The following is a 27731-nucleotide window of genomic DNA, read 5'->3' as shown; positions in this document are numbered from 1 at the left end:
TGGGCAACATTTTACAGACAATGATGCTGTCATTGCAGCTGTAAGAAAGTGGCTAGCCTCTACTGGTGCAAACTTTTACGGGTGCGGCATAGTGCGAGGGAGAGAAGGAAATAAATGAGTGTATGCACTGCAAGATGGATTAAATAAATCATAGCTGTAAGTAGCTGAAATCTTGCTCTATTTAACTGCATTATTATGATTTCTGTATATGTTGTAGTTTTCTTTTAAAAAATATGAGGCATTATATACGGAACGCCCTTAGTACATATATAATATGTGTATAATACTAAAGTTGAAAAGCAAATGCTTATGTGCAATCCTTTGCTTATTGTTGCTACAGAAGATATTTTCAAACAGACTGGGCTGTACATGGCTGGAAAAGGCTATAGTTGGAAACAATGTGTTGATAGTTGCACAGCACTACAGAAGCAACAAGTCATGTTATTATTGCACATGTTAAACCACTGAATCAGAATGCATTAGTAGCGACCATATAATTGGCCATCAAACTCTTGTTGTGAAAAAGATTCCAAATGCACTGAAAACTCTGTCTGTAGTGGATGTGAAGAGTGTAAATTTTAGAGAAATCAAGCCAATTGAATTTAAGAGCATTCAGTGTGCTTTGTGATGAAAATTATACCGGTTCATGTGGAGATTTGATGGTCACAATTGAGATAGGAACTACTTTGAGTGCTCATGTAGTATGACTTATCATAATTATCTCAGAACACACAACAAATTAATCCTCCTTAAGAGAAATTAATTTCTGGAGAACCTGCATTGGAGAAATGTCACAGGTTATTTTGTGACACTGAACTTTTTCTTTTAAATGAACTTCTGAGTTAGATAAACAACGATGATCTTGCATATATAATGAAACATTTACGAGACAAAGAGGTTAGACTGAGTGAGTGCTTCCCATGCTGGTACATAATTTTCAGTTGTTATGAAACCTGTTATGGTTCCCATCAAACAGCACCTGATTATTAACAATACCATATAAGCGAAGACTTTAGACTCCAATAGATATGGGTTCCAAAGTTATATACACAAACATTCCTCTAACTTCTTGACCAGTCTGTGGGAAGAATTTACACAGATTGCAGTTATAGGTAGTTGCCATCTGTGTGAGACAATATTCTCAAGGCATGTAGAACATAAACAAAATATGGAATGTCTATGTATTAAGTCCGTCAATAATGCAACTACACGTATCATTATAACATTCACCATTCAACACCAACACAACAGGTTTCGGCCACTGACGGCCATCCTCAGGCGTTTCAATGCGTCCAAAGTGTTCACTGCTTTGATGCTCGCTAAAATTGCGTGCTGCAGTCCTCTTGAAATAACATAATTACTTAAAATTCATTAAAATTTTTCTATTAAAATATTTCGTAGAATTCTATTCCACCTCGTAAGAGGTGTCACTTGTTTAAAGCTATGCAATATTCCAAACAGTTTTTCTGTTTCATTAGCCCGACTGCAATTTACAATATGTCCTTTGCTTGTGTGTATTCCCTTTATCAGCATGTGGTGCTGTCTTCACTTAATACACTTAATGCAGAACACAACATGATTCATCTTTCAAAAATAGCCCTTGTGACCAACAACCAGGCCAACCATCCCACTGTACATGCTGAAGTATGAAGTGGATTTAATTCAGCTTCAAGCATTTATGTACGCTGATGTATGAAGTGGATTTAATTCAGCTTCAAGCATTCATGTATGATGAAGTATGAAGTGGATTTAATTCCGCTTCAAGCATTTATGTATACTGAAGTAGGAAGTGGATTTAACTCAGCTTCATGCATTTATATATGCTGAAGTACGAAGTGGATTTAATTCGTCTTCAAGCATTTATGTATGCTGAAGTATGATGTGGATTTAATTCAGTTTCAAGCATACAGGATCATAAATTAAAAACAATTACAGCAGAACGCCAATTACCCAAATTAGTGACATATGTGGTTCAGGGGCGTAGGGTACATGGATGTGGTGGAAGCATTGCTTCCCTATAGAAAAGCAACCAAGAACATTTCTGGCAATTTTTTATTTTCGAAAAAATATTTCATACTTCAAAATATTAATTAATCTGAGAACATATATTACATATAATGAGAATATTGCAAGTTTTAATGTGTTACATAAACAATTTATCAGGATAGATCAGTTATTTTCTTCAAAAATGGAGGGAACTTCGAACTGCAACACGCGCGGAAGCAGCAGGTCTTTCGCTTCCACCCTCCCCTGGGTTAACTGGCCGACCAATGTCAATGTTGTCTGTAAGTGAGCTATCCGTTATGGTATGCTACTAGCTTCGTGCTTCCAGCAATGTTGCCAGATGTAAGGCATTGCAGTTCGCAGTAGAATAGTCTGTGCCCTGGCAGTTAAGCGTGTTTATTAGTTTTCAGAAGGTGTTAGCGTCTCATTTATGCACAAGTCAGTTTAGTTATTATTCTGTATTTTTCTCGATACAGAATTTGTTTTGCTTTGTGTAATTATAACTTTATGACCAGTGTTTTTGTGATTGCTGTTAAGTTAAAAATGGAAACATGACACTTTCATGTGATAAGCACTGTGTGATTGAAAAACTTCTTCAAACACCGTTCAGTTCACTCAGTTATAATGAGAAACTTAAGATAATAGAAGAAGGTGCACCTAAGCCTAATCTAACTTTACATACAAAAGTGAAATCTTGCACACGGCATTTCAATACCAGTTTATATGAGGCTATTCCATGGTTGTGTGGGTGTGATAAACTAAACAAATTATTCTGTTGGCCTTGTCTCTTGTTTTCTAAAGAAAAACACGTGTTTAACAGTGCTGGTTACAATGACATTAACAACATTTACAAATCTGGCAAACGACATGGGCATTCAGTTAATCACATTGCTTGTCTTAAAGAAATTACACTGTTTGGTAAAAACAGAAGGATTGAATTTTCTCTAAGCAGCCAATACAAACAGTCAATTGAAAAACACAATGAAGCTGTGAAACAGAACAGGAAATTTGTAGGCCAATTAATTACAGCAGTTTGTTTTCTGGGCTCTCAGGGTTTAGCATTTCGGGGACATGATGAAAGCGTGGCATCTGTTAATAGAGGAAATTACATTGAGGTTTTAAATATGCTGGCACGTTATGATTCTGATTTACACAATCATTTAGAGTCTTCAACTGCTTTCCGTGGTTCTTCTCCTGACATCCAAAATGAACTGATACATTCTGTATCTGAATTGATGACAATGGAAATTAAAAAGGAAATTTCAAAGGCTAATTATGTTTCTTTAATTCTTGATGAGACTTCAGATGTGATGAATAAGTGTCAGTTGGCTTCAGTTCTTCGATATGTGACAGCTGATGGCAATGTTGAAGAAAGGTTTCTGCGTTTTACAGACGTGAGCTCTGACCGTTCTGCCAATTCCTTGTTTAACCATGCTCTTGAGATTTTAAATGATTTTGAATGTGGTCCCAAACTCATTGCACAGACTTATGATGGTGCTGCTGTTATGGCATCACAACATGCAGGAGTACAAGCAAAAATTCGCGAGCAGTACCCAAACGCCATTTTTGTTCATTGTTATGCGCATAGACTAAATTTAGTCTTAGCACAATCTGCTAGTTTTATTAAGGAAGTTAAGGTCTTCTTTGCTACTCTCTCTGGCTTTAGAACTTTTTTTGCCAAGTCCACAAAAAGGACTGAAGCATTGGATTCCCACCTTAGGAAAAGATTTCCTTCTATCGCACCTACTCGATGGCAGTACCATAGCCGACTTGCTGAAACTGTGCATGAATACAGAGAAGGAATTGAGAATCTTCTTGTGTCTATAATAGAGGAACCAGAAGAATGGGATGTAGAAACAATTTCTTCTGCACGCGGACTTCTCTCTCTTCTAAGGGATTTCGATTTCAATTTCATGCTGAAAATATTTTCTTCAATTTTTCCATATTCTGGCGCTCTTTTCAAAATCCTACAAACTAAGAGATCTGATATAGCTTTTTGCAATACCAAAATAGACGAATTTAAGCATCACATGCAAAGATTAAGGGGAGGATTTGACCACCTTTGGAGTGAAATGGAAAATGTCTTCGATTCAAATGGCCCAACTCGACCCAAAAGAATTCGCATTGACTCAATGAGTGGAGAAGAAAGAAAAAACTCCTATAAACGGCTGTTCTGTGAAATTATTGATGTCGTGTGTCAGAATGTCTCTGTTAGATTTTCGGAGAACGCTACGCTCCTCTTCTTGAGTCTTCTTGATGCCAGATACTTTCCCATGTATAGAACCTCATTTCCTGAAAAAGCATTTTCCTGTTTAAAAGAAAATTATGGTGCATTTTTTGACTTTGTTGCCTTAAAGAGTGAACTTTTAGTAATGTTTTCGGACCCAGATATGGCAAAAGATAGTGTGTATGACTTACATCAATATATGTATGCTCTTCAGTTATCATGCGTTTTCCCGCAAATCTTCAAATTATGTGAGCTAGTATTAACAATACCAGCGACAAGTGCTGCAGATGAACGCTCATTTTCAGCTCTGAAGAGATTAAAAAACTACTTAAGAAATTCGCAGAACCAGGATAGGTTGTCATCACTGGCTTTGATGAACATTGAAAAGTCCTTCCTAAACAAACTGCAGTCCAAACCCAGCTTTCTAGATGAGGTTATTGATCTGTTTGCCAAGAAAAACAGAAGAATCGAGCTGAATTATAAACAATAAAGTAAGCATTAATTATATTCCAGGTTCACAACCCTGTCATTTGATGGCTATAAAATTGTGTTGATAATTAGGTGTTATTTTAATATATTAGCTTAAATATACAATACATATTAAACTATTAGCTGTTTTCTTTTAAATAGAAGATAGAAACTATAGGGTATGTAGAAAAAATTTATATACATGTATATAAAGTTGCTTCCCTGCTTTCAGTAGTCATGCTACGCCACTGATGTGGTTCAAATAATAAAAAATTTGGGTAACTGGATTCAATTCTTATCCATGGAAAATCACTGTTATAACACTATTATAATGTTCTGTGCTACTGTAGTAATAAAAACCAAAACATTTAAAAACAGGTGAAATATGAAAAATGAATACTGTAATTATAAATCTGAACAGATTGGAACGGGCATAAACAATGACTGCATGGGCTGATAGCAAGTGCAGAGTCTGCATTCCTTGCTTGTACCGATTCAGTAAACTGGCAATTTGGATAATTGGCTTCCTTCTGTACTTGAAATCCCTTGGTTCTGTTTAGAGGATTCTGTGAAAATATTTTACTGCCAAAAGGGTTTTGCAGTAGTCAAAGTTAGAGGACTGACTTATTTTATTTATTTATTTACTTATTTAGGGGTTATTTAGTAGGCCTGCTTGTAACTCAGACTGCACAGTGCTACATGGTAGGATGACAGGGAATAATGAATCATAAAAGATATGGAAGATGCAGAAACAGTCTAGTATCTGGAGCAACCGAGAAAACCCACGGTAATGCCACTCAGGATAGCCAGTCTGTGGCCTAAGATTTGAGCCAGAGCTCCTGAATATGAAGTTAAGCACTCAACCACAATGTTTGGTGGAAAACGATATATCATACCAACAGAATATCAAATTTCCTGTAATGAAGGTTATTGGAACAAGCGAGATCACTGCTTAGGCACCTGTTAATTTTCAGCAGTACAAGTAGAACGGCAAATTACTGGGTTATTTAGTTACTTCTGGCAGAATACAAAATGCAGCATTTAATTATAGAATAGTTTTGAAGAATGAACTAGAAAGCTGTGGCAGTTCTCATTGTCTGTTTCACGGTACCTGCAACTGTCCACATGCAATGAGGGAAACCAATCAGGACAACCATCTCAGGGCTGATTCGAACTACGACATCCCAAGTATGAAACAGGAGTACTAACCTGTCAACTGCGACGTCTTTCCGTAATGCGAGTGGCCAAAATACTTAGTTTACATCAAAATCGTCAGCATACAACTCAAATAAACTAAAACATTTGTATAAAGACAGAGTACTATCTTCTGGGATATAACGCCGTGTAGTCCGACATTTCAGAGTAGCACATCGCCTACATCTTCTGGGTCGAACATGCCGAGCAAGATACCACGCAGGTGGCAAGCCGAAACGTCGGTTGACTTTCAATGGCCTACAAGGCGTTATATCCCAGAAGATAGTATTCTTCATAACAACCGCTGTAAGAACCTCAAATCCTACGTTTTTATAAAGTACTTGCACCTCTTCAGAACACAGCGAACTGACAAGAAATCTAACTTGAATGATTCTGTTCAACAAATGACGTAAAGAAAGAGAGCGCGTGATGGGGTAAGTTTAGTGATTCCTGCATAACCTGGACATAGTAACCACACAACATTACTCTTTCACACTGAAAACAAACATGAGTATAAATGCATACGGAGCTTTCTGCTTATTTCCCACGTCCCAAATCGATACTATCGTATACTACGCTTCGACCAACAGTATCAATTTCATCCTTAGATGCCCTCATCCTTCACATTTATTATGGGTAGGCAAGCATCTAGGGATGGGGGGTGAGATCAGAAGAAAACAACGCCTAAGCACACAAAGCAAAATAAGCATCGCAGCGCAAGACAATGACGTCAAGCAACTCGGTCGGAAGGGAGAACGGGGGTTGGACAGGACAAAAATAAACTAATGACATGATATTACCAACCATTCCCCACTACTGGCAACGGTGTAATCATAGCACACCTAAGGGTGTAATCAGTGGCGTGCCGTGCATGGAGGCAAGGGAAGCTTTGCTTCCGTAGTTAAGAAACGAAAAGAAGTCATATATAAATAATTCAATTTGAATAATAAGGATGTGAATATTGTCATATTCTAACATTTTTGCGCGTGGTGATGATCAAGGCCACATGCCTTCTCCGCCTCCTCCTTTCCCCTGCTTGGGGGGAGGGACCAAGTTTCCTTTTGTTAATCTTCGTACGAGTTCGTCTAACCCGAAGTGGTCAGGGAAGCAAATTTCAGTTTGCTGGCTAGGCCTGTGATATAGGAGCGAATTCTTTCGATGGTTATGTGAACATTAACTGTTTATGTGTGATTTCAGTCTTGTTGGGTGTTATAGGTAACCTTAAGTTTTATTAAAATATTTTAAGTGCATATTTATATGGTGTAAGATTGGATTTGTGATCGTATTTTGATGCATCAGAAAGAAGCTATCCGCGTTTAAGGGAAGCAAGTGTGATATTGTGGTACAAGTGGCAGGGGAGTAATTAGATTACACGCAAAGGAAACAGCTAAAATGAATGCTGGCAGACAACGCGACTGCGACTGTGCAGTCGAAAGCCTTTTAAAACGGCGGTTTAATAGCAGGGATTTTTCTGAAAAGAAAATAATTGTAGAGAGAGGATGACCGACATGCTAGCTGCCAGAACTTAAAGCACAAACCAAATTATGTGTGAGGAAATTTAATTTGGAACAGTATTCTAAAACAGTGGCTATCCGGTTGACGTAATATAGGAAAATTATTTTGTTAGCCATGCCTATTGTTTCTTAATGAAAAAAAATGTATGGGACAAGACTGGGTTTGGTGATATCAACAACCTTCATAAGAACTGAAACGACATGAGAACTCTCAGACTCACATTATTTCAACAGTGCAACTTGTTATGTTCGGGAAATCTTGGACTGTCAACTTGACGATCAAAAGTGCCTGACGATACTACAGCATAATGAAAATGTGACAGAAAATAGAGAAATAATGAAACGCTTGACTGATATCATCTGCCAATTAGGAAAGAGGCAACTTGCCCTCCGTGGTCTTGACGAAGGCGTGGATTCTATCGACCGAGGTAATTATGTGGAATTAGTTCACGTGTTGAGGAAATATGATCATAAACTCAATGTTCACCTTGAGAACAGTACACTACTTACAGGTTTATCGAAAAGAATACAAAACGACCTTACTGACTCAATAAGTGACGTAATTCTAACAGAAATCAAAAGAGAAGTTAGCTCGGCCGCTTTTGTTGCTGTAATGGTTGACGAGATGACAAACATTCGAAGCCAATCACAGCTCTCAATCGTATTAAGGTATGCAACTAGTGATAGTGAAATACAAGAACAGTTTTTAGGATTTTCGGATGTGAGTGCTGATCGAACTGCATCGGCGTTAGCTGAACGCGTTACAGACTGTGTAGTTCAGTATGATTTTGGCAGCAAAATAGTGGCGCAAACGTATGATGGGCGCCGGGCATGTCAGGGGAACTTAATGGGCTACAAACTAAAGTGAGAGAGACGTTTCCAAATGGCAACTTCATACACTGTATGACACATAAGCTTAAGCTCGTACTTTCACAGTCTGTCTCAAGTATAAGGACGAGTAGTTAGTTCTACTACATCAGCTGGGATAAAACAGACAAGGCGGTGCTCGCAGACAGGCGGCAGATTTGCCGACTCGGCCTATCGTCTGCAGGCGGTGCAGCGAGCGGTTTGAAGACTCGCTCCATATAGATTGAATGTACATTCTCAGCAGTTTCTGACGCGGCCGCCAAGTCGGCGTGCAGCATCGTGTGTCTTGTCACAAGGCTGCGGCCGGCTCGGCACAACCGGTCCGTGTGTCATCGCCCTTAAACAGTGCAATGTGTTTTTCAAAACACTGAACAGCTTTTCTTCCTATTTCTCTGCAACTTCTAAAAGGACGCACTGTTTGGATCAAGAAGTAAAAAAAGAGGTTCCCGAAAGTCGCATCCACCAGGTGGAACTATAAGAGTCGTCTAGTAGAGACAGTATAACAGTACAAATTTGAACTGAGCACGATGTTCCAAAATATATTTGAAAATCCAGATAACTGGGATAATGAAACGTACTTTGCCGCTAGAGGATTTCTTTGTGCTGCAAGATTTCAACTTTAATTTTCTACTTTCTGTTTTCAGAGATTTGTTTTCAGCAACCACCTTTCTTTTCGACATGCTACAAGCAAAATCAAATGACATATCAAAGTGACCGAAGGAAAAGAAGATATAGCCAAGAAAAGATAAAATTTCTAGAACGTATTCTTCGAAACGTCCTCAAAGGAAGAGACTGATTAACTACAGAGTAAACGATTGCGTTTTGACACTGTAGGAGACGTAAAATATGCTTCAGAAAACTTTATTATGACATTTTTGATAATGTTGGGAATAAAATTGAATTAAGGTTTCAGAACTTAGAAAAGCTAAAATTTATTGAATTAATAAATCCTAGATGCAGTAAGGAGTATGAAGACATTTCCTGAAATCCCCTTTTTTGTCACTGAATACAGCGTATGGCCAGCACTTCAATTTTCCTCGTTTAAGAAGTGAACTGAGTGTATTTAATTTTAATAAAGATTTAAACATCCAGAATGAAAGTCAGCTTTTGCTACATCTAAAACCTACAAACATCGACAGTGCACTACGCCAGCTGACAAAGTTATGTGAACTGATCGTAACAATTCCGGCAAGCAGTGCTTCGGTTGAACGTTCGTTTTCTGCACTTAAGAGAATTAAAACTTACGCGAGGAACTCTCAAGGGGAAGGAAGAATGTCCAGGTTGTCTCTGTTGTCCAGTGAGAAGAAATTATTGGAACACATTCGCAACAATGAAGGTTTCTACGACCATGTCAACAATAATTTTGCTGCTAAGGACCGGAGAATAGATTTGTTCTTCAAATAAATTTGTGAGTTGATTGCTATCAGTTCGTTTATTAGATACCACCGCTTCCCTTACCCAAAATAGTACCGCACGCCACTGGGTGTAACACAATATTCTTCTCACGCACCGCAATTTCATTCATCAACGAATGGGGTTTTTCAACTTTAATTTTTTTTTCACTTGAAGATCTCAGGTTTTGAGATGTACACTGATGACATCTGACCACAACGACCGTACTACACTTGCACAGCATGGCAATGTCCCCCATGAGCAGCAGTCTCTCAATGCAGCATTTTCCTGCATTCAATCATAACTACCACGTTACCTGAAATTGGAAATTCGAGATATGCTCTGCGTTCAGTATCAGCTCACACGTTTCTCTGCACACCGAGACTATGATTTTAAATTAGACAAGTTTCAATTTCTCCAAAATGGGAATTTCCGTGTTTGTTTCCTTTCAAGTTTCCCTCTGATTCATGGTTTGGTATAATTTCTGTCGCACATATTTTTTAGTACTTAACGCGGAAAGTGCCTAAATTCTGGAAGGTTCGCGAAATGGAACGCGCTTCCTTTCACCACTTTCCTGTACGACTTTATGTTTAGCGTGTCACCGCATGGCAAATGCAAACTCTGAGACACATACTTACTCGTGTAACCGATCACTGCTTACCGGCGTAAATTTCAGAAATTAATATTTGTTACTTAATACCAATTTTATACTAAATGTAACTTATGCCCAGTTTGTTCTAAGAATTCGCAGTAAGCCTACCAGAAGGTTCTATAATAGTCGGCGTGGTATGTTAATGATTACTCATCCCACTGCCAGTCTGATAAAAAAGAGAAGGTTCTGGATGTTACGTCATCTCACAGTATTTAAAAGAATTGATCCGGGATGGCGAAGACAGACAAGTAATGGATAAGTAACAGACGAGTGACAGACAATTAGGACACTGGCCGATCAGTTGGACAATCAGAGAGTGGACATGTAGATTCGGTGAAACACCAGTTTGGGAGATTGACGTACATATACAGTACTGTAACGTAGTGTTATGGATCTTGAAATAGTGTACAAGGAGTGCCAAAAGTGCAACTGTTAATTGAATGTGACTCCTGCTTGTAACTGCGTAGTGTTGTCAATAAAGGAAGTGTAACACTGCATCAAATCTAAGTGTGGTTCAGAGACTTCTTCAGTCCACTAAGCCCTGAAAAGAATCTGAGCTCAAAACCAGGACACTGTCCTCTTCCTACTCCAAAAACCTCGACGTGCCTCCCAGACCACGTAACGGCGCCCCATCAACTACAAAGGTGCAGGACGGCTAACGCGGTGATTACGCGAAGCCCCAACAAACAACAGCAACAAGTGGCGCCCAACGTAAAGGTCCAACCGGAAGTACTCACACTAGGTTCGCCGAATGAAACGTTTTGAACCTGTAATTTTCTTTTCCTGAAAAGCACTTACAAAGCTGAACATTTCTATTCTTTACAAATTTGTTCATAAGTAAAACATAAGAGAACATGGGATATTTTGCACCCTTTACTATACAAACTTGACCATATCCGAAAATAGAGAAAGTGTCATGTAACTTCGAACAAGGCCACGCATTCCCCGCAATCCCGCAACACACCCCCTTGTGTGATATTTTCTGCGCATTCAAGGTTACTCTTGGCGCTCTTGGCCTTGTTTGAAGTTACGTGACACTTGCTATAACACATAAGGTGCTGCTGTTAACCACAATCGTGCCAGATGTCCCATTACTTTTGAGAAAATATGTGCTGTCGAGGAGAAATAGAATTGTGGTGGGTCAATTTTTAAATGTTAAAACTTGGGGTGTCCCACCTTCTCCTGAACAACACCAGTTCGAAAGCAATACGACATAAAACAGATGCAAAGACTAAACTGAGCGAACTTAGTATCAGTCTAATCTTAAGCAGGCCATATTACTAGCAAATTAAATATATCCATGCAACTGATTGCCTATGTATCTATAAAAAGCGACTACATTACCGAGTCTCGACTAATTGTCCCACCTTCCACAATGATAAAAATGCTAACTATTCAACATTTTACACATTTTACAATGCGCCCTGCTGTTCGCATGGCAGTACAGTCTTGGACAACTGGGATTAAGAATTCGAATCTCACTCGTCAGCGATTGTTTGTGTTGTGCAGTCTTGTACAGTTATAGGCCGTGCGGTGGGGCGTACTTATGCCGCAGGGGTCCTACCAAATATCTAAATAGCTTCAAAACTAAATCTGAATCGGAACAGACATAACAGCCTCATCCATCAAAATGAATAACAGTTCCCAATAACTTATTCGTACCTGACAAAAGCAATATGACCAACTAAAGACAACCACGAATATTAAAACTATATATAATTAATGTCTCCATTTCTATAAAAAATCCACCCGCAACTGAGGCAACAGAAAGTTATGCATTAATAAGATGATTGTTAAAACTATTAACAAATACTATACGGAGATCCGATAACAGTGATCAATCAACTAAATAAAGATTCGAGTCTGCAAAAAACAGACCTTATATGTACATTAAATGACTTACACTATTGGAATGTTTAATAAGGAACGCTATGGTGAACATCAAAGGCAGAAGGGTTGTTGACTCAATCAGTAGGTATCCATAAAATAACAGAACGGAAGAGAAGGTAAATTTGTTTAAAGGAACTAGAAGAAATAGGACCAGCTAAAGGTCAAGACTTCTATTCGGGAGATTCTCGGTTCGAATCAACACCGGGTTACCTATCCTGAGTTTTTCGTGGTCTTCCTCAGTCCATCCAGCCAAAGGTCGGGACAGTATCTCAATAAAAACACGCCCGCTTCCTTCTGAATCCCTTCCAATTCAGCAATCATCCTATCGTGTGACACTATTTGTCTCGATAGTGACAACGTCGCTAAATAACCAACTAACAGTAAGAAGCAGTGCATAAAGGTCCTGTAGCCTAGATAGAACAAACGTAACTAATGTCTTCAAATTTATCATCACATTTGCCAATAAAAAATCTGCTATAGCATAAGACTGCAAATTTTATAATTCAATTCCTTACTTTTAACACACCAATTAAACAGTCACACGAGCCAATTAAAGAAGCGATACACATGTGTACGAGTTTTTGCATGAAAACGAAGCAGAGAGTATATTTAAGTCTCTAATAATTATGACTGGAACTGCTGAAGAGTGAACGGCAGATAATTATTATTATTATTGCTCCACAGCCTTTTCTTGGGCCTTGGCAGCTTTTTCAGTTTTTGGTCCTACACACAGTCGGTAGGACTCCTCAGACCGGGGGTTCAGCCCGTCGCAAGGCCGCTACCTGCATACAGAACATAAACACCGAATATACACATAAAATACAAACATGCATGCCTGTGGGAATCTAATCCATGATCCCAGCGCTCGAGCGAGTGAAGACAGTACATGTCTTAGACCACGCGGCCACTTTGATCGGCCAGCAGCACACAATGAAACCGTTATGAACGCATCGTGAATAACGCCTCAGAAAAATGATGTCCCTCCAATAAGGTCTAACCGCTCTCTGTAGTGCCCTTTACGTTGGGTGTCACCTTCTTGTTGTCGCCGTACCCCTTTACCTTCCTGTTCCTTCACCTGGCTTCCACCTGCAGCGGCTGTTGCTGATGCTTCTTTGCCAAAGGAACACAGGTGAATTTTCTTTACCTCAGAAGATACAGATGAGACTGTCTCAGGATCTTTATACTGGCCTCGCTCAGACAGGGAGGCAGAAGCGTCTAATGATACACTGCTTGAACTCTGCATGTGAGGACACTTTATTATTTTTTTGTGAAGAAAGCGTAAAACAAAACACAGTTCACATACACAATTCACCAGGTGCTGGCATTTCTTTGCAAGGTGAACTACCAAACACTTACAACTGTTCCTAGCTGGACCACCACTTTTTTTTTTTTGAAGACTATTCGAAGACTATTTGATGAGTTTTTGAAGACTCTTTTATGACTGTTTGAAGAGTTTTTGAAGACTTTTTCTGAAGAGATGTGTGCCTCTCCAGTTTCCGTGAAGTTCCCAAGTCACACCCTCGACTTTTGAGGATTGGTCAGATTTGAAGTAAGGGAGTTGACTCTGAATCCGCTACTTCCAATCATTTCTACTCTACAGGCAATTTTTTTTTCTTTAATAACCTAACGTAACTTTTGAAAGGTAATGATGTATGCTGGCCATAGCGTCCCCTCCTGGCACGCCTTCGTGTGACTTAAGACTAGCAGAAACTGTCAAGAGTCAAATTTTCAAAGTGAGTCGCCGAGCGACTCTGGAACCAAAATTCCAAGAAACGCTTAACTAAATCACCAGGGGGTCATCTGGCGTCTCTCTGTGTGTGTGTGTGTGGTCCATCTGGGAAATAGGCCGCTTCGTGTGTGCAAGAGATGGGCTATGTCACACTCTGCGTAATTATTGTAAAATACTGAGAATAACTCTCAATAAAATACCATTTAGGCTTGTGGGCCATTAGGGCGGTTATAAAGGTGCACAATTTAAACCCCCTAAAACATAATTGCAGCTCTATGATGTATGATTTTGAAGTACCACAACACAACAAAAGTAACAACCGACGACGGCGACGACGACGACGATGATGATGATGACGACGACGCCGCACAATACACGTACGAGTATGTTCTTAATTCCAAGATATTACGAGTGAGATGAGCTGAGGTGTAGTTATGGGACAATTAACCTCAAGTTATCAGCAGCTGTGTAAAGTGATTAGTGCATACTCAATCAATACCTCAATCAAAGTATTATTCTAGCAATTATTTCTGCCCCTGTCAAGGTACGTCACATTATCTGATCTTTAAACTCCTGTGATTTCTAATAAATGTGTTATTAACACGTATACACTTATCTGATTTCAGTCCACCTCAGTTGTGCACTGCAAGTAAATCTATTATGATTAAAAGATCACAAAAGTGAAATACACGTCGACACTTACCTCCTCGCATAGTGCTATCATCCGCCGAGTACTTTCCAGGGACTGAAAGAAATAAAACGAACAGGTTAAATAGGAGCAAGGAAAACAATGACATTTGCAATACAAGATAAAACAACCAACTTTCTTATGTTTATCTGGAAGACCATCACACAATTAACAATGGCTGACCCTCATCCAAGAGGGAGGGTCAGTAAACAGGTCACAAATGGATGTAAAACGTATAACATGTGATACTGTAACTTGGAAAAACACGCATTTCTCGACGTAGCCTCCAACAACACTGAAACACTTGTCCCATCGCTTTACCAGTGCGTCAAAACCCGCAATATAGAAGTCTTTTGGCTGTTGTCTCAGCCACATCCACATTTCAGTTTTTACCTCTTATCTCATCAGCGAACCGTCTGCCAACAAGACGGTTTTTTTTTGGCGGACCAGCTGTGAACCAATTTACGCGAAAGACACTTCCCACTGTAAACAGGAAACATTTCTGCACAAATATCCTTCACACTGCGTCCTTTTGCTCGCAAAAAAGCGTACAACAGAATGCTGCTCTTCGGTAATACACTCTTCAAGCACGGTCGTCATTTTGACTACTGAAACCAACCTCAGAATAGGTGCAGGCGCGTCTGCCAGCTAGACTGTCATGAAGCTGGACTGTGCTGCTACCTAGTGATACATGTAGAAAAACTATTACATCCATTACAACTGTTTTACTTCCCTAAGAGACGCGGAGCTCAAGAAATGGCGAGCTCTTTTTATTTACAGAGAAACGGTATTTCAATGCGTTTCTTACTTAACAGTTATTCACAAATGAACGATTGGGTAAGTTGTGGTCTGCCATGAGACGGCGTTTCTAAAAAGAACAGGCTGACGTTGCCGTCACACAATGCCTTCACATACCGCGCTTACGTCTCGCCAGACTGTCGTATCTTACATCACGGCACAAAACCCCGGAGCTGACTTGCTGAAATTTTGGTTTCCAAGATGGCATCTTGCTGAATTCTAACAATATATCGCCATGACCCTTATGAATTAGGTTACTGTCGCATTGCTGCGCTTCAAATCCACAATAAAGGTGCGGCCACACAGAGCGCTATGTACGCGACGCACGCTACGTAAGCTAGGTTCGCTATACGAACAGAAAAATATCTCCCTTTATTGCCAATGTGACTGGCCACAGACTTCCATACGCTACGTACGCTATGTTCGCTATGTTAGCTGCGTCGCAGAGTGTTTGATTCTAGGCTATATTTTTAAAACGTCGCGCTGGACGAGCATGCGCACTGGGCTCGCTTCCAGGTGTCAGCTGCGCGCCTCAGTACTTCCCCACTCTGATTACAACACGTGTTACGTATCATTCAGCGCAGCATTCGCTTAGATGAAAATGACACTGCAGGAATTAATAGAAGAAGTAAGGAAGTGTCCATGTTTGTGGAACAAAGGGTTAGAACAATATCGGAACCAGAACATGCGGGATAATGCCTGGAACATGATTTCTGGAGAACTGAATACACCAGGTAATGTATAAACATTGTTCTTTTATCTATAAGTGAAGAAATTAAAATTTCATCAACCCCATTCATTCGGAAATATTCTTTAAATTTTAACTGCATCTTCACGTAACTGCTTTATCAGATGATGAAATTCACCAAACTCGGTTCTTCTTAAGTTCACGCCATGCACCCACTTCCTTTTCCGTTTACACAAGGAAAGTAACAGCTAAAGCTCATCGTCGGAAATATCGCTACCCCCCCCCCCACGGCACACTATCGGCCAACATCTCATTCAAGACTGAGCAGTTTCATACCAAACATAGCTTTCTGTGTGGTCACGCGGTGTAGCGAACATAGCGTAGCGCTCTGTGTGGCCGCACCTTAACTGCATGTAAGTAATGGGTCTCCTTGTCATGTTTTGGGTACATGGTGGAATTAAAGGAAGTTATCTGCACTTCCTTAAAATAAAATTAATTTCATGAAGTTAGCGTTACATTTAACTTGTTTAATACAAATAGGGCTTGGGATACATAAGTGACCTCAATAAGAACTTATCCGTTCACGGAGAGACACGAAGTCTTGTACGTATGCTATTCCTTTAATTCAGTCAAGAACATATGATAAGGGTTACTGAATATTGATTTTCAAACCCTATCCTACGAAGTTACAGACCGTTTCATAACATTTTAAATAACTGCTCATCGAACATCGTAAAGCAACAACGTATGTGGATGGAAGAGAGCACAAGCCACAGCCCGCTCCCCTGCAGGCCAAGTCAGTCCTGCCTTGCATGAGCAGCCATTCGTTGAATAAGCTTCAAATCCATCAGCGCCTCCCACACCTTTGGCTTTACGTTGCCATAACAACCTGCTCTACGCCATCTCTGAATACAAGCCTGACAGAAATTTGCTCTCAGCTGGCTATTTTTATCCAAAGCAAATATTCAGCATAACAATGAAGTTGCTTTTATAACTTGGTACACACTTTTATAGCTGATTCTGGCACCGAACGTTGCGCTCGAGTGGTGAAAACTCTGCATTCGTATTCGGGAGGTCACGGGTTAAAATCTCAGTGTGTCCTTAGAATCTTTTTTTATCTTCCTCAGTTCCTCAAACTCATGCAGGTGACCACCTCAAGTCAGGCCACGACGGTCTCCGACCACATCATTATCCAATTCACTTAAAGTGTCGTTTAACAAACAACTAACTAGGTCTATACAAAATACTGATATTTGCTGTTAGAAATATGGAATAAATAGAAGTGCGTACTATGAATAAATAAACAGATGTGTAGCATGAAAAGGCCACGTCACGCCACGAGCCGCGTATTCAACAAACGGAACAATTATGAATAGGAGTGTGTCTTCAATCTCGGTTACATGTCAAGTTTGCACCAACTGCTATATTCAGGTTGCCCATAAATGTGAGTCTAGTATCTAGCCTAAACAAAACGTCAAAAGTACCGGGATCTAGAATTTATCTTATCTTATCCTATCTTATCAACCGGCGTGGTCTGTAATTATGAATTCTTACTCTGGTGATTAAGACATGCAATTTTTCAAGCCCTGATTTTCAATAAAACTGTACTCTTCATTAAGAGAAACTGCACTACCATCAATGCCTACACAGCTACATATGTTTTTATTGCCCAGTTCGCTTCTATTCTACAGTGAACTCGCCATGGCCCATTTTCTCCCAGTGAATCACTCACTGCCGCAAGGGATTCAGTGGAGCATCACCAACAGCAACGGCAAGCTGATAAGCGGCGACAGGGTCAACAGAAAGAGACAGCAAAAGAGAGTGAGAAGAAAGATGCGCTGGAAATGTCAAAGTGTGAACACAAGTTCACGCCGGTGTGAGTGGCAGTCAGAATCCAGTATTGGATGAAGAGCAACAGTGTAGTCCAGTTGAAATATCTACCGTACAATGGAACAGTCCAAGTCACGGCTCGGGTTCCAGAAGAATTACTCCATAATGGCGGCTGCTACATATATGTGTTTTTTCGTAGTGGTCTAGTAAACCCAGATTAACGGCCGTGGGATCAATTGCGCTGACCACGTGACACCCGCTATCCGCAAAAAAGTTTGCACTAACTTCGATGACAAGCGACGGTCGCTCGGTCGATACAGGTCGCTTGCGGACTACAAACCACGGAGTATGTAGGTACTAAAATGCTTTTGCTGGTCCCTGTAATGAACTCCTATTCATAATCATTTACTATCCGAAACGTCCTTACTTACACACTCATAGAGCTGGGCCATTCTGCAGGACACGTCAATTCTGCAGCTACTCAAGAATTTCCCAAAATTTTATGGAATCCGAAAATTCATTACCGTGTTCACAAGAGCTCCCACTGGCCCATATTTTGAGCCAGATCAATCCAATCCATACCATCCCATTCTATCTCTCTAAGATACATTTTAATATTGTCCACCCACCTACTTCCCAGTGGTCTCTTTCCTTCTGGCTTTCCCACCAATATTCTAAATGCATTCATTCCTCTTCTCGCCCATTCGTGCTACATGACCTGCCCACCTCATCTTCCTTGACTTGATCATTCTAATTATGTTTGGCGAAGAGTACAAGCTATGAAGCTCCTCATTATGTAGATTTCTCTAATCTTCAGTCATTTAATCTATCTTCGTTCCAGATATTCTCCTCAACACCCTGTTCTCAAACACCCTCAGTCTGCGTTCCTCCCTTAATGTCAGAGACCAAGATTCACACTCATACAGAATCACAGGCAAAATTATAGTTTTGTATATTCCAATTTTTATGTTTTGGACAGCAGACGTGAAGACCGAAGTTTCTGGACTGAATGGTAGCGAGCATTACCCGAGTTCAATCTCCTCTTAATTTCCTCCTGAATCATATTTTGATTTCATAAAGTCGATCTCAAATATCTGAACTGTGCCACATTTTCAAAACATCTGCTTCCTATTTTTATGTCATGATTTTGCCCTGCATTTTGGTGACGAGACAGCAACATCTACTTGTTTTTCTCTGCATTTACTTCCAGACCAAACTCTATACTTGCGTCAGTTAATGTTTGTGTGTTTTTTTTATGGTATCTACATTATCCCGTAGTGGATTCGCATCGGCATAGACCAACAGCTGATGTGTCCCGTTTAATATCAGTCCCGCCTGTTTTTCCTGAGCCTTCCTAATGGCATATTCTGAAGCAAAGTTGAAAACGAGTGGAGAGAAAGCATCTCTTTGTTTTAGACCATTCTGGATAGGAAATTTAACAGACATACCTTTAACTACGCGGACTTTACTATACGTTTCGTTTAAACACATTTTAATCAACCTAACTAGTTTCATGGTTATCACAAATTATATCAGAATATTTAAAATAATTCCTTCCTAACTGAATCATAGGCTTTCTTGAAGTCTATGATTAGCTGATGTACTGTTTCATTGTACCCCCATTTTTTTTTCCAATATCTGACGAATGCAAAAGATCTGATCTGTAGTTGATCTGTTACGTCGAAACCCACACTGATGATCCCCAATAATTTTATTTATTTATGGTCTTAATCTTGAGAGAAGTATATTGGATAAGTTGATAGCAGTGATATCCCCCGATAACTACTACAGTCAGTTTTATCACCCTTCCTGTGAACTGGTACAATAACAGACTCCTTCCATTGCTCAGGCAATTCTTCCTTATGCCAAATAGACGTAATTAGATTGTGGTTCCTAGAACGTCATATTTCACCTCCTGCTTGAATAAGTTCTGCCAGAATGTGATCACTACCTGGCGATTTCTAAATTTTCAATTTTGCGATAGCACTTTCGATCTCAAAGGGCTAGGATCAGGTACTAACGGCTCAGCTGTATGAATTTCTGTCTGCCTAACAGCACTGACTCTATGTACATTTAATAACTGAGAGAAGTAGTTCCTTCACCTGTTCAAAATGTTGGGGGAATCTGCAAGCAGATCACCATTCTAATTCTTCACTAAGTTACTGCTAGGCTGATAACCCTTCTTAAAGTCATTTATTCCTCTATACAGGGCTCTAATGGTCTTGTTCTTACTGTTCATTGCAAGTTCATCAATTTTGTCTTTCAGATATTTCCTCTTTTTGTTCCTGAAATGCCTGCTGGTTTCATGTCTTATATTGTTCAGATTATCCCCATTTAACTTGCTCGGATCCTGTGACCATTGCAATTTGGCCTGATTTCTTTGATCTAATAATTTTGAGCATCAATCATCGAACCATGGCTTATGCTTCTTCGGTTCATAATAACCTAGACTCTCTTTGGCAGAAATTTTGATATTCTTTCTAATAAGAAAGCAGTCTTCTGGGATCGCCGTGTAGATGTGGTGTTAATCGATGTTTCGGAGGAACGTATCGCCTCCATCTTCAGGGTCTGCTTACACCTGCTCTCACTGTTTCTTCGCTTGCGGATTATTATTTCTCGTTCTGTCGTGAAAATGGAGGCGACACGTTCCTCCAAAACGTCGGTTAACACCACATCTACACCGCGCCACATCCCATAAGACTGCTTTCTTCATAGTCACAGCCGTGAAAACCTCAACTCTTCTCTCTAATAGTTTCCCAAACTTTATTAACATACACCCCAGTATCTAACTTTTCCAAAGCTGTGAACCTATTTGAGATTTCAACACAATTCTGCTCTTTACCCTCTACTTCATTTAATTTCTTGAGATTGAACCTCTCCATATGAACTCTGTGTTGTTTGTTTGCTCACTGCCAGTCATTCCCTTACCTTTGCCACCAGCAGATAGTGGTCAGTATCACAATCTGCTGCCCTGAATGATCGGTCATCAAGTATACTTGAGTGCCGTCTCCTATCTATCAAAACGTGGTCGATTTGATTGTGTATCTTCACATCAGGAGATGTCCAAGTAAATTTATGGATGTTACGATGTGGGAACATTGTACTTTTGACAGTAAGATTTTTTGATGTGGCAAAGTTTAGTACTCTAACTCCATTGTCAATACTTAATTTCATGCGAACTCTCATTCCCAGTCGTTGGTCTGTAAAAAATGTCTTCCTTCCCTACTTTGGTATTGAAATATCTTAACATAATTTTCATAGGGTACTTCGGGAATTTATCAAATACAGGTTCTAGTTCTTCACAGAACCTGACCTTTGTGTCTTCAATTTTATCTTCTATTGCGGCTTGAACATTCATAACGATCCTGTTTCCCAAAATTTTCAGACACGAGGTGCTCTAATATACCCACCAACCTGGAGTATACGTCCTCTGTCTCATGAAGTAGAGCTCTTCTCGCGAGCCAAACAGTCGCTCAGCTGATCAAGAAAATAGATATTTTTCACGAATCTAAAGGTTCATTACCGTGTTTACAAGTGCCCCAATGGTACCCATACTGATCCGACTAAGTCCGGTTCACACACTCATATCGTTTCTTTGGACCTAATGTAATATTATTCTCTCAGTGAAGTCTCTCAAAGGGTCTGATCTCATGAGCATCAAACTGTGCCACATGCAGGATGGTAATGTAACTGAATTCACTGCTCTGACGGGGAACCAAAGGAACACGATAAGGGATGAAACTGAATTCACTGTTCTGACGGGGAACCAAGGGAACAGGATAAGGAATGATTGAATTCACTGCTCTGACGGGGAACCAAGGGAACAGGATAAAGGATGAAACTGAATTCACTGTTCTGACGGGGAACCAAGGGATCACGATAAGGAATGAGACTGAATTCACTGTTCTGACGGGGAACCAAGGGAACATGATAAGGAATGAGACTGAATTCACTGTTCTGATGGGGAATCAAGGGAACATGATAAGGAATGAGACTGAATTCACTGTTCTGACGGGGAACCAAGGGAACATGATAAGGAATGAGACTGAATTCACTGCTCTGACGGGGAACCAAGGGATCATGATAAGGAATTTGGCTAAAAAGTGAAGGATGACGATACGAAATAAACTGTTCCATGATGAATTTCAAGCGACGTTTCCATCTGTACTAGCATTAGTACGTACATTCGCCTACACACTGTTCGCCGAGCACATGCGGCAACTTCTCCGACACTGCTGTTTGGCGTACGGCCTAAACAAAATGTTACAGGCACTTCCATCGACGTAAATAAGAGTATTAAAATGTATTAAAATACAATGCACCGGGAGCATTTCATGTACGGCATCTATACAATACCGAATTGCAAATTTCAATAATACTTTTGAGATACCGGTATATTTCACTAATGGAGATTACATTTCATTTTGCATCTATGCCAGCTATGCACAACTTTCCGTCATAAAAATTGTTTTATAGTCAAGCAACGAACTCGCGTGAAAGTGTGAGTAAAGTGAAGTTGTTTCAGAATACAATATTTCCTTTATTTTGTGGTGTTCTAATCTGCTGGGACGTTCAGTAGTTTTCTGTGTACTCTAATATATACAAAAGGGTGCCTCCTGCCATTACCTACTCCGTTACACACACAGGAACTGAGTGCGGTATTAACGTTAGGGAGGAGCTGAATGTACGTGCATGAGACCACATGGCGTTCTTGGCGTAAGTGGGTGCATAATATTACAGTGTGAGGACCTGGAACCAGTTAATCTGGCTCAGGATTGCGTCTAGTGGCTGGTTGTTATGTACACAAAAAGAACCTTCGAGTTTCCTAATAGGCGGCGAGTTTGGCTAGCTGAGGGACTATCAGCTTGCTGCACGAGTTTGTAGGAAGTATTTATAGAAGAGCTGCAAGCTATCGAGTAAATGTACTTTTATTGGAAACAAAGAGACAGGCTACAGGCAGGCCAGGTATCGCTTTACTTCCAATTCAATGGACCATATTAAGCCAGTGGTTTCCGAAGTGAGGAGTGGCCCCACTGGAGGGGCTCGACTAGTTCGTTATGAGGGCTCTGATTGTTCTGGGAAATTTAAACAGTAAAACATAATTGATTATATTTTTAAGTGTCATCACATTTGTAAACTGTTAATACATATTAACTAATAAAAACGGAAAATGTGCTGGTCTTAAAAACGGAAAAACATCTTCTTTATATACACATAAAGTTCTGAAACCACTGCGTTAATTGCACGACAGGTAGAGACATACACACCCATGCCTTTTCTGTTTGCAAGCAACTCGAAACAGGTGCGTAATAATTCTATGCTCATAGACTTTATTAATATAAATCATAGCACAGTATATAACTAACTCAACAGCCAGCGGCCTCCGTAGTCTAGAGGTAACGTTCCCACCTCATGACTCGTAGTACGCGGGTTCAAAAACCCGGCGGAGGTCGTCGAATTTTTAAGGGCGGAAAAATTCAGGGAACAAATCCTCCGGGAGGGACTTTAAGCCGTGTGTCCCGTGTCGTAGCTTTACGGCACGTAAAAGAACCTCATATCTCCAAAGGAGGTCACTGAGCCAAATTCAAGGACGTTTCCCGCCCAACAGTAGTCTCTAAGGCCTCTGTTAGATGGGGGAAGCATTATAGATACCGCCAAGCTAGTGGAGGCCGAACTCGCTGGCTCGGCGGGACTGATGGTAGGCACCAATATCGGTAGGGTATAGAGACTGGTAGAATATCATAGAGGGAAGCACAATGGACCAATACTGGTCTAAGTGCATGGGGAAACCCACCCTCTCCAATAACTAACTAACTAACTAACTAACTAACTCAACAGCCAATATAGCTCGTACGCTGGAAATGGAGGGAAACAGTCCAGATGTATTCAACTGCAGAGAGGCATACTTTCCATTTTCCATTTTCCATAATTACATTATAGACAAACACAATATAAAGTCAAAAACAAATTACAGACAAGCACTGGGGAAAACACAATTATGTGGAAAAGTAAACAAACAAATGATAATAATAGCAATAATAATAATTTCATTAACATAAATCTAAGTGTTATTAAGAACTGAGAAATGAAACATATAAATATTTAATTAAAAAATGAAAAGTATAGATTTTCAGAGGATAATAATAATAAGTCAGTTTATTGTTGTTTATTGTACATGCAAATAATAATACTAACAATTATACCATATTTAAAAATCGTTTGGGGAGAACATTCCTGGCTCCGAAAACGTCAACATCACTGCAAACAACATCAGCAGCTACTGCACATCTAGCAAAGGGACAATTATTAGATGAGGAGCAAACATTGAACACTGCAAAATCTCTGATTACCGAGCAGGAATTCGGAGACCAACAATTTCCAGAACAGAAGGGCAGAATTTCGAGCCAAAATAAACGTGAATAAGAAAGAGAGCATCAAGGCGATGTCTCCTAGTGCGTTAAGAATGCAATTGTAACTCCTCAAGAGCAAGAGAATAGCTGTAATGGACTTGAGGAAAGAAACGATTAAACAAAGGGCCGCAAACCTCTGCTGGATACGTTCCAGCTGTTGGCATCAGTTGACGTAGTCGAATTCCAGGCTACGGACGCATATTCAGGCTTAGGTCTAACCAATGCAGTGAACAATCTGAGCGTACAGCCTAAGGTGAGAAACTGAAGGTAATGTTACGAACCAGACCCAACAGTTTAGCACAGTGAGAGAAAATGTAATTGACCTGGTCATGGAAATATAGCTCAGCATCAATACACAACTCCCAGGTCTTTTATGGAATCGGTCCGGCCTACTGAAGATTGACAAAGTTCATAATCGTAGATCAGTACGTTGGTTTCCCTGGAGAAGGATATAACTTTAGTTTTACTGATGTTGAGTGTCATACAGTTAGCAATGCACCAACCTGTCTATAGTTGTACTCGTAATGTCAGACCGAAGTAGACAGCAGTGCCGAGGAGAACTAATGACTCGGTAAATTTTGACGTCATCAGCTAAAAAACAGACACTTAGGGTACGGCCTGAGTGCGGCGGGGCGTGGGCAACTTTATGGCAGGGACAGCAGCGGGCCGCACCTCTAGCGTTCAGCGTTTATATCCTCAAAAGACTGAAACACAAACTGGTTTGACCTGCACGGTGCCCGCTCCGCTCAAAACGCTCGGTCCCAGGACACGCCAATATATTCACACGGGTTTGTGATGCACGCTCCACGCCCCGCTGCACTCAGGCCGTACCCTTAAGAGTGGGCAACTTCATCGCACGTCATTAATAAACACATTGAAGAGAAAGGGCCCCAAGGCAGATCCAGAGAATTTCAAAAGGCGAGGAAAGAACACCAGAAACACGGACCTGAGATTTCCGGTTGGATAGGTAACCGCGAAACCAGCTTACATATACACCAGAAAGCCCAGTAGCACTAAGCTTGTGAAGAAGAAGAAGAAGAAGAAGAAAATGTGAGACGAGGTCGAATACATTGCTCAAATCAAAATAAATGGCATCAGCTTGTCTCTGAGACCCGACTATAGGGGAGATCAAATCAACGTACGTTACCAGATTGGTGCTTGTGAATTTACTTCTCGAGAAGCCGTACTGATAAGGACTAATTTTTGATTTTAGATAATGGGAAACATGATCATGAACAATAAATTCAAATATTTCTCAGTACAGATATAGGCCTATAGTTGCTAACAGAGGTACTTTTGTCTTTTTTGAGAACAGAACAATTGCTGCTTGCTTCCACAGGGAGGGAAAGTAATGCTGGGATATGCTTAGATTAAAGATATGTTTAAAAATAGGTATAAATATATCAGTACAGCCCTTAATAATGAATCCAGGGATGTCGACTCCAAAAGACTAAGCCTGGTCTCAAGCGCTTAATAGCTTTAATAACATCGGAATCAGAAACAGACGCCAAAGGTAAGAATTCGGAAGATGACAACAGGCTGGGGAAGACAATAGGACCAGGATTGTGGTACACCGTTTCAAATGCTTTGAAAATTCATCAGCAATGTCATGAGGTTCGATTAAATGCTTACCATCAACCTCAAGCTGGATGGAATTAGAATTTCGTTTCCTAAAGGAGGCCACATATTTCCAGAATTGCTTGGGTTGCGACTTTAAATATTCGTCCACAAATTTCAACCATCTAAGTCTGTCAGACTTAATAGTAGACTTAACTAGCTTACGATAAAAGGAAAATTTTTGGTAAAGGCATTCGGATTTTTTTTAAATGTGTGTAAAAATAGTTCTTTTCCCTTATATAATACCTTAAGGAAGTAGAATTCCAGTGCGGGAATTTCATACGAGTGTTCATGATGCCACGGGGAATTGCATGTTTCATGGCATCTTGAACAGCAGCATTGAGGCCGGCGACAGTAGAATCCACAGAGGGGGTACCATACACACAGGACCAGTCGTAAGTTGAAAGATTATTATAAAGCAGTGCATAATCCCCAGACTACAATTTACGGCACAAATATCTATAGTTTTGAATACAAGTGGCAAGGGACAAACAAATATCGATAATCAGTGGGGGGGGGGTAATTGTCAGGCTTTATAAGTCCAGAGTCAACAGGAGTAATACTTATGTCGCTAAAGTTAGAAGAAATGAAATCAAGTAGACTGCTGCTGCTGACAGTATCAATGCACTGATTAAGATTTAGTAGACACGTGGAAGTGTAGATCGCATCTCCCTTAAGTTTAGAGTAATAATGGGAATTGGGCAGAGTAAGACCACTTTTCCAGTCGAAACCAGGGGCATTAAAATCCCCAACCATAATTAATCCAAAATTACGGGTATCCAGATTGTTTTCTAAAAAACGAAAGTAATTAGCAATGTTTTCAGGATTAGCGTCAGGGGGAAAGTAATGATTTCCAATGAGTAAGTTGAGGCCGTCTGAAGTGGGGATTTCAACCCATACACATTCATCGCAAGATTCTAAACCGTATCTGCGTTTACAGGAGAGAATTATGGAGGATAGGGCAGTGAGAACTCCACCACCACGTGTTTTATTTACAGACGCCCTCTCAGAACGGAAAACTGTATAGCAGTCAGGAAGTGAATTATGATCGTAACACAGGTCGTTTAGCCATGTCTCAGTTAAATATATAATATTGTAGTACGTGGAGCAGATATTGTCGTAAAGTTCGACTTGTTTAGTCCCAAGACATCTGACGTTCTGATAATATATGTCAAAACATTTTCCCGGATGTTTGCGAGACCTGGCGAAACAACCTGTGTTGTTGTCAGGCTTACTATCCATTAATTATGTACAGAAGCGCCCTCCCCCTGGGCAACGACATTGTTTACCGTATTTATGGGTTCGCCTAAAGCAGGCATGTCAAACCCAACTTGTACAGAGGGCCACCTCAGCCCTATAAATAATAGTCCAGGGCCCACTTCAAAATAGAAATATACATTACATTTTGATACAAGGAAATTTAATTCTATTTATTATTTAGGAATAATTTAAATATAATTACCTAAAGTCACATATCTTACAGTTTTAAAAAGCAAGAGAATGCCATTTTTGACAAGTATCAAACAACTTTTCAATATGTAAAAAGAGAGATTACACAAGAAATTATGTTAGAAATAGCAAAACATTGAATTTCCTGCAGCTTGTTAATTTATGTCTGCGTGAGACTTCTTGTCTTCTGGTCTGCCGGAAAATTGTCTTTAGAAAAAAACATTTCTACTAAAATTTTAATATTGATTTTAATATCAATTAGCTCTAAAAGTTGAAGGGCGGCATGTTTGAAACGGCTGGCCTACAGGATCTAT

The 27731-nt window shown here is 40.0% G+C and overlaps 1 protein-coding gene and 1 long non-coding RNA gene across 2 annotated transcripts in view; both read right to left on the bottom strand.

Moving 5' to 3' along the window:
• LOC111864774 (synaptosomal-associated protein 25) overlaps positions 1 to 27731 on the bottom strand; it is a 78883-nt gene that overhangs the window by 49572 nt on the left and 1580 nt on the right. Inside the window, exon 2 of the mRNA XM_023852283.2 lies at positions 14641 to 14682. Coding sequence (XP_023708051.1) covers positions 14641 to 14682 — 42 coding nt within the window. The remainder of the gene's footprint in view (positions 1 to 14640; positions 14683 to 27731) is intronic.
• On the bottom strand, positions 2919 to 4601 carry LOC111864773. The gene is made up of 2 exons (XR_002842854.2): positions 4423 to 4601; positions 2919 to 4296 (listed from the first exon to the last, which is right to left on the bottom strand). It is a non-coding gene; the product is annotated as an uncharacterized LOC111864773 (long non-coding RNA).

The sequence above is a fragment of the Cryptotermes secundus genome, unplaced genomic scaffold, assembly GCF_002891405.2.
Source record: "Cryptotermes secundus unplaced genomic scaffold, Csec_1.0 scaffold1061, whole genome shotgun sequence".
Lineage (NCBI taxonomy): Eukaryota > Metazoa > Arthropoda > Insecta > Blattodea > Kalotermitidae > Cryptotermes > Cryptotermes secundus.
The sequence above is the reverse complement of the archived record's forward strand: the minus strand, read 5'-3'. Positions and strand labels throughout refer to the sequence as shown.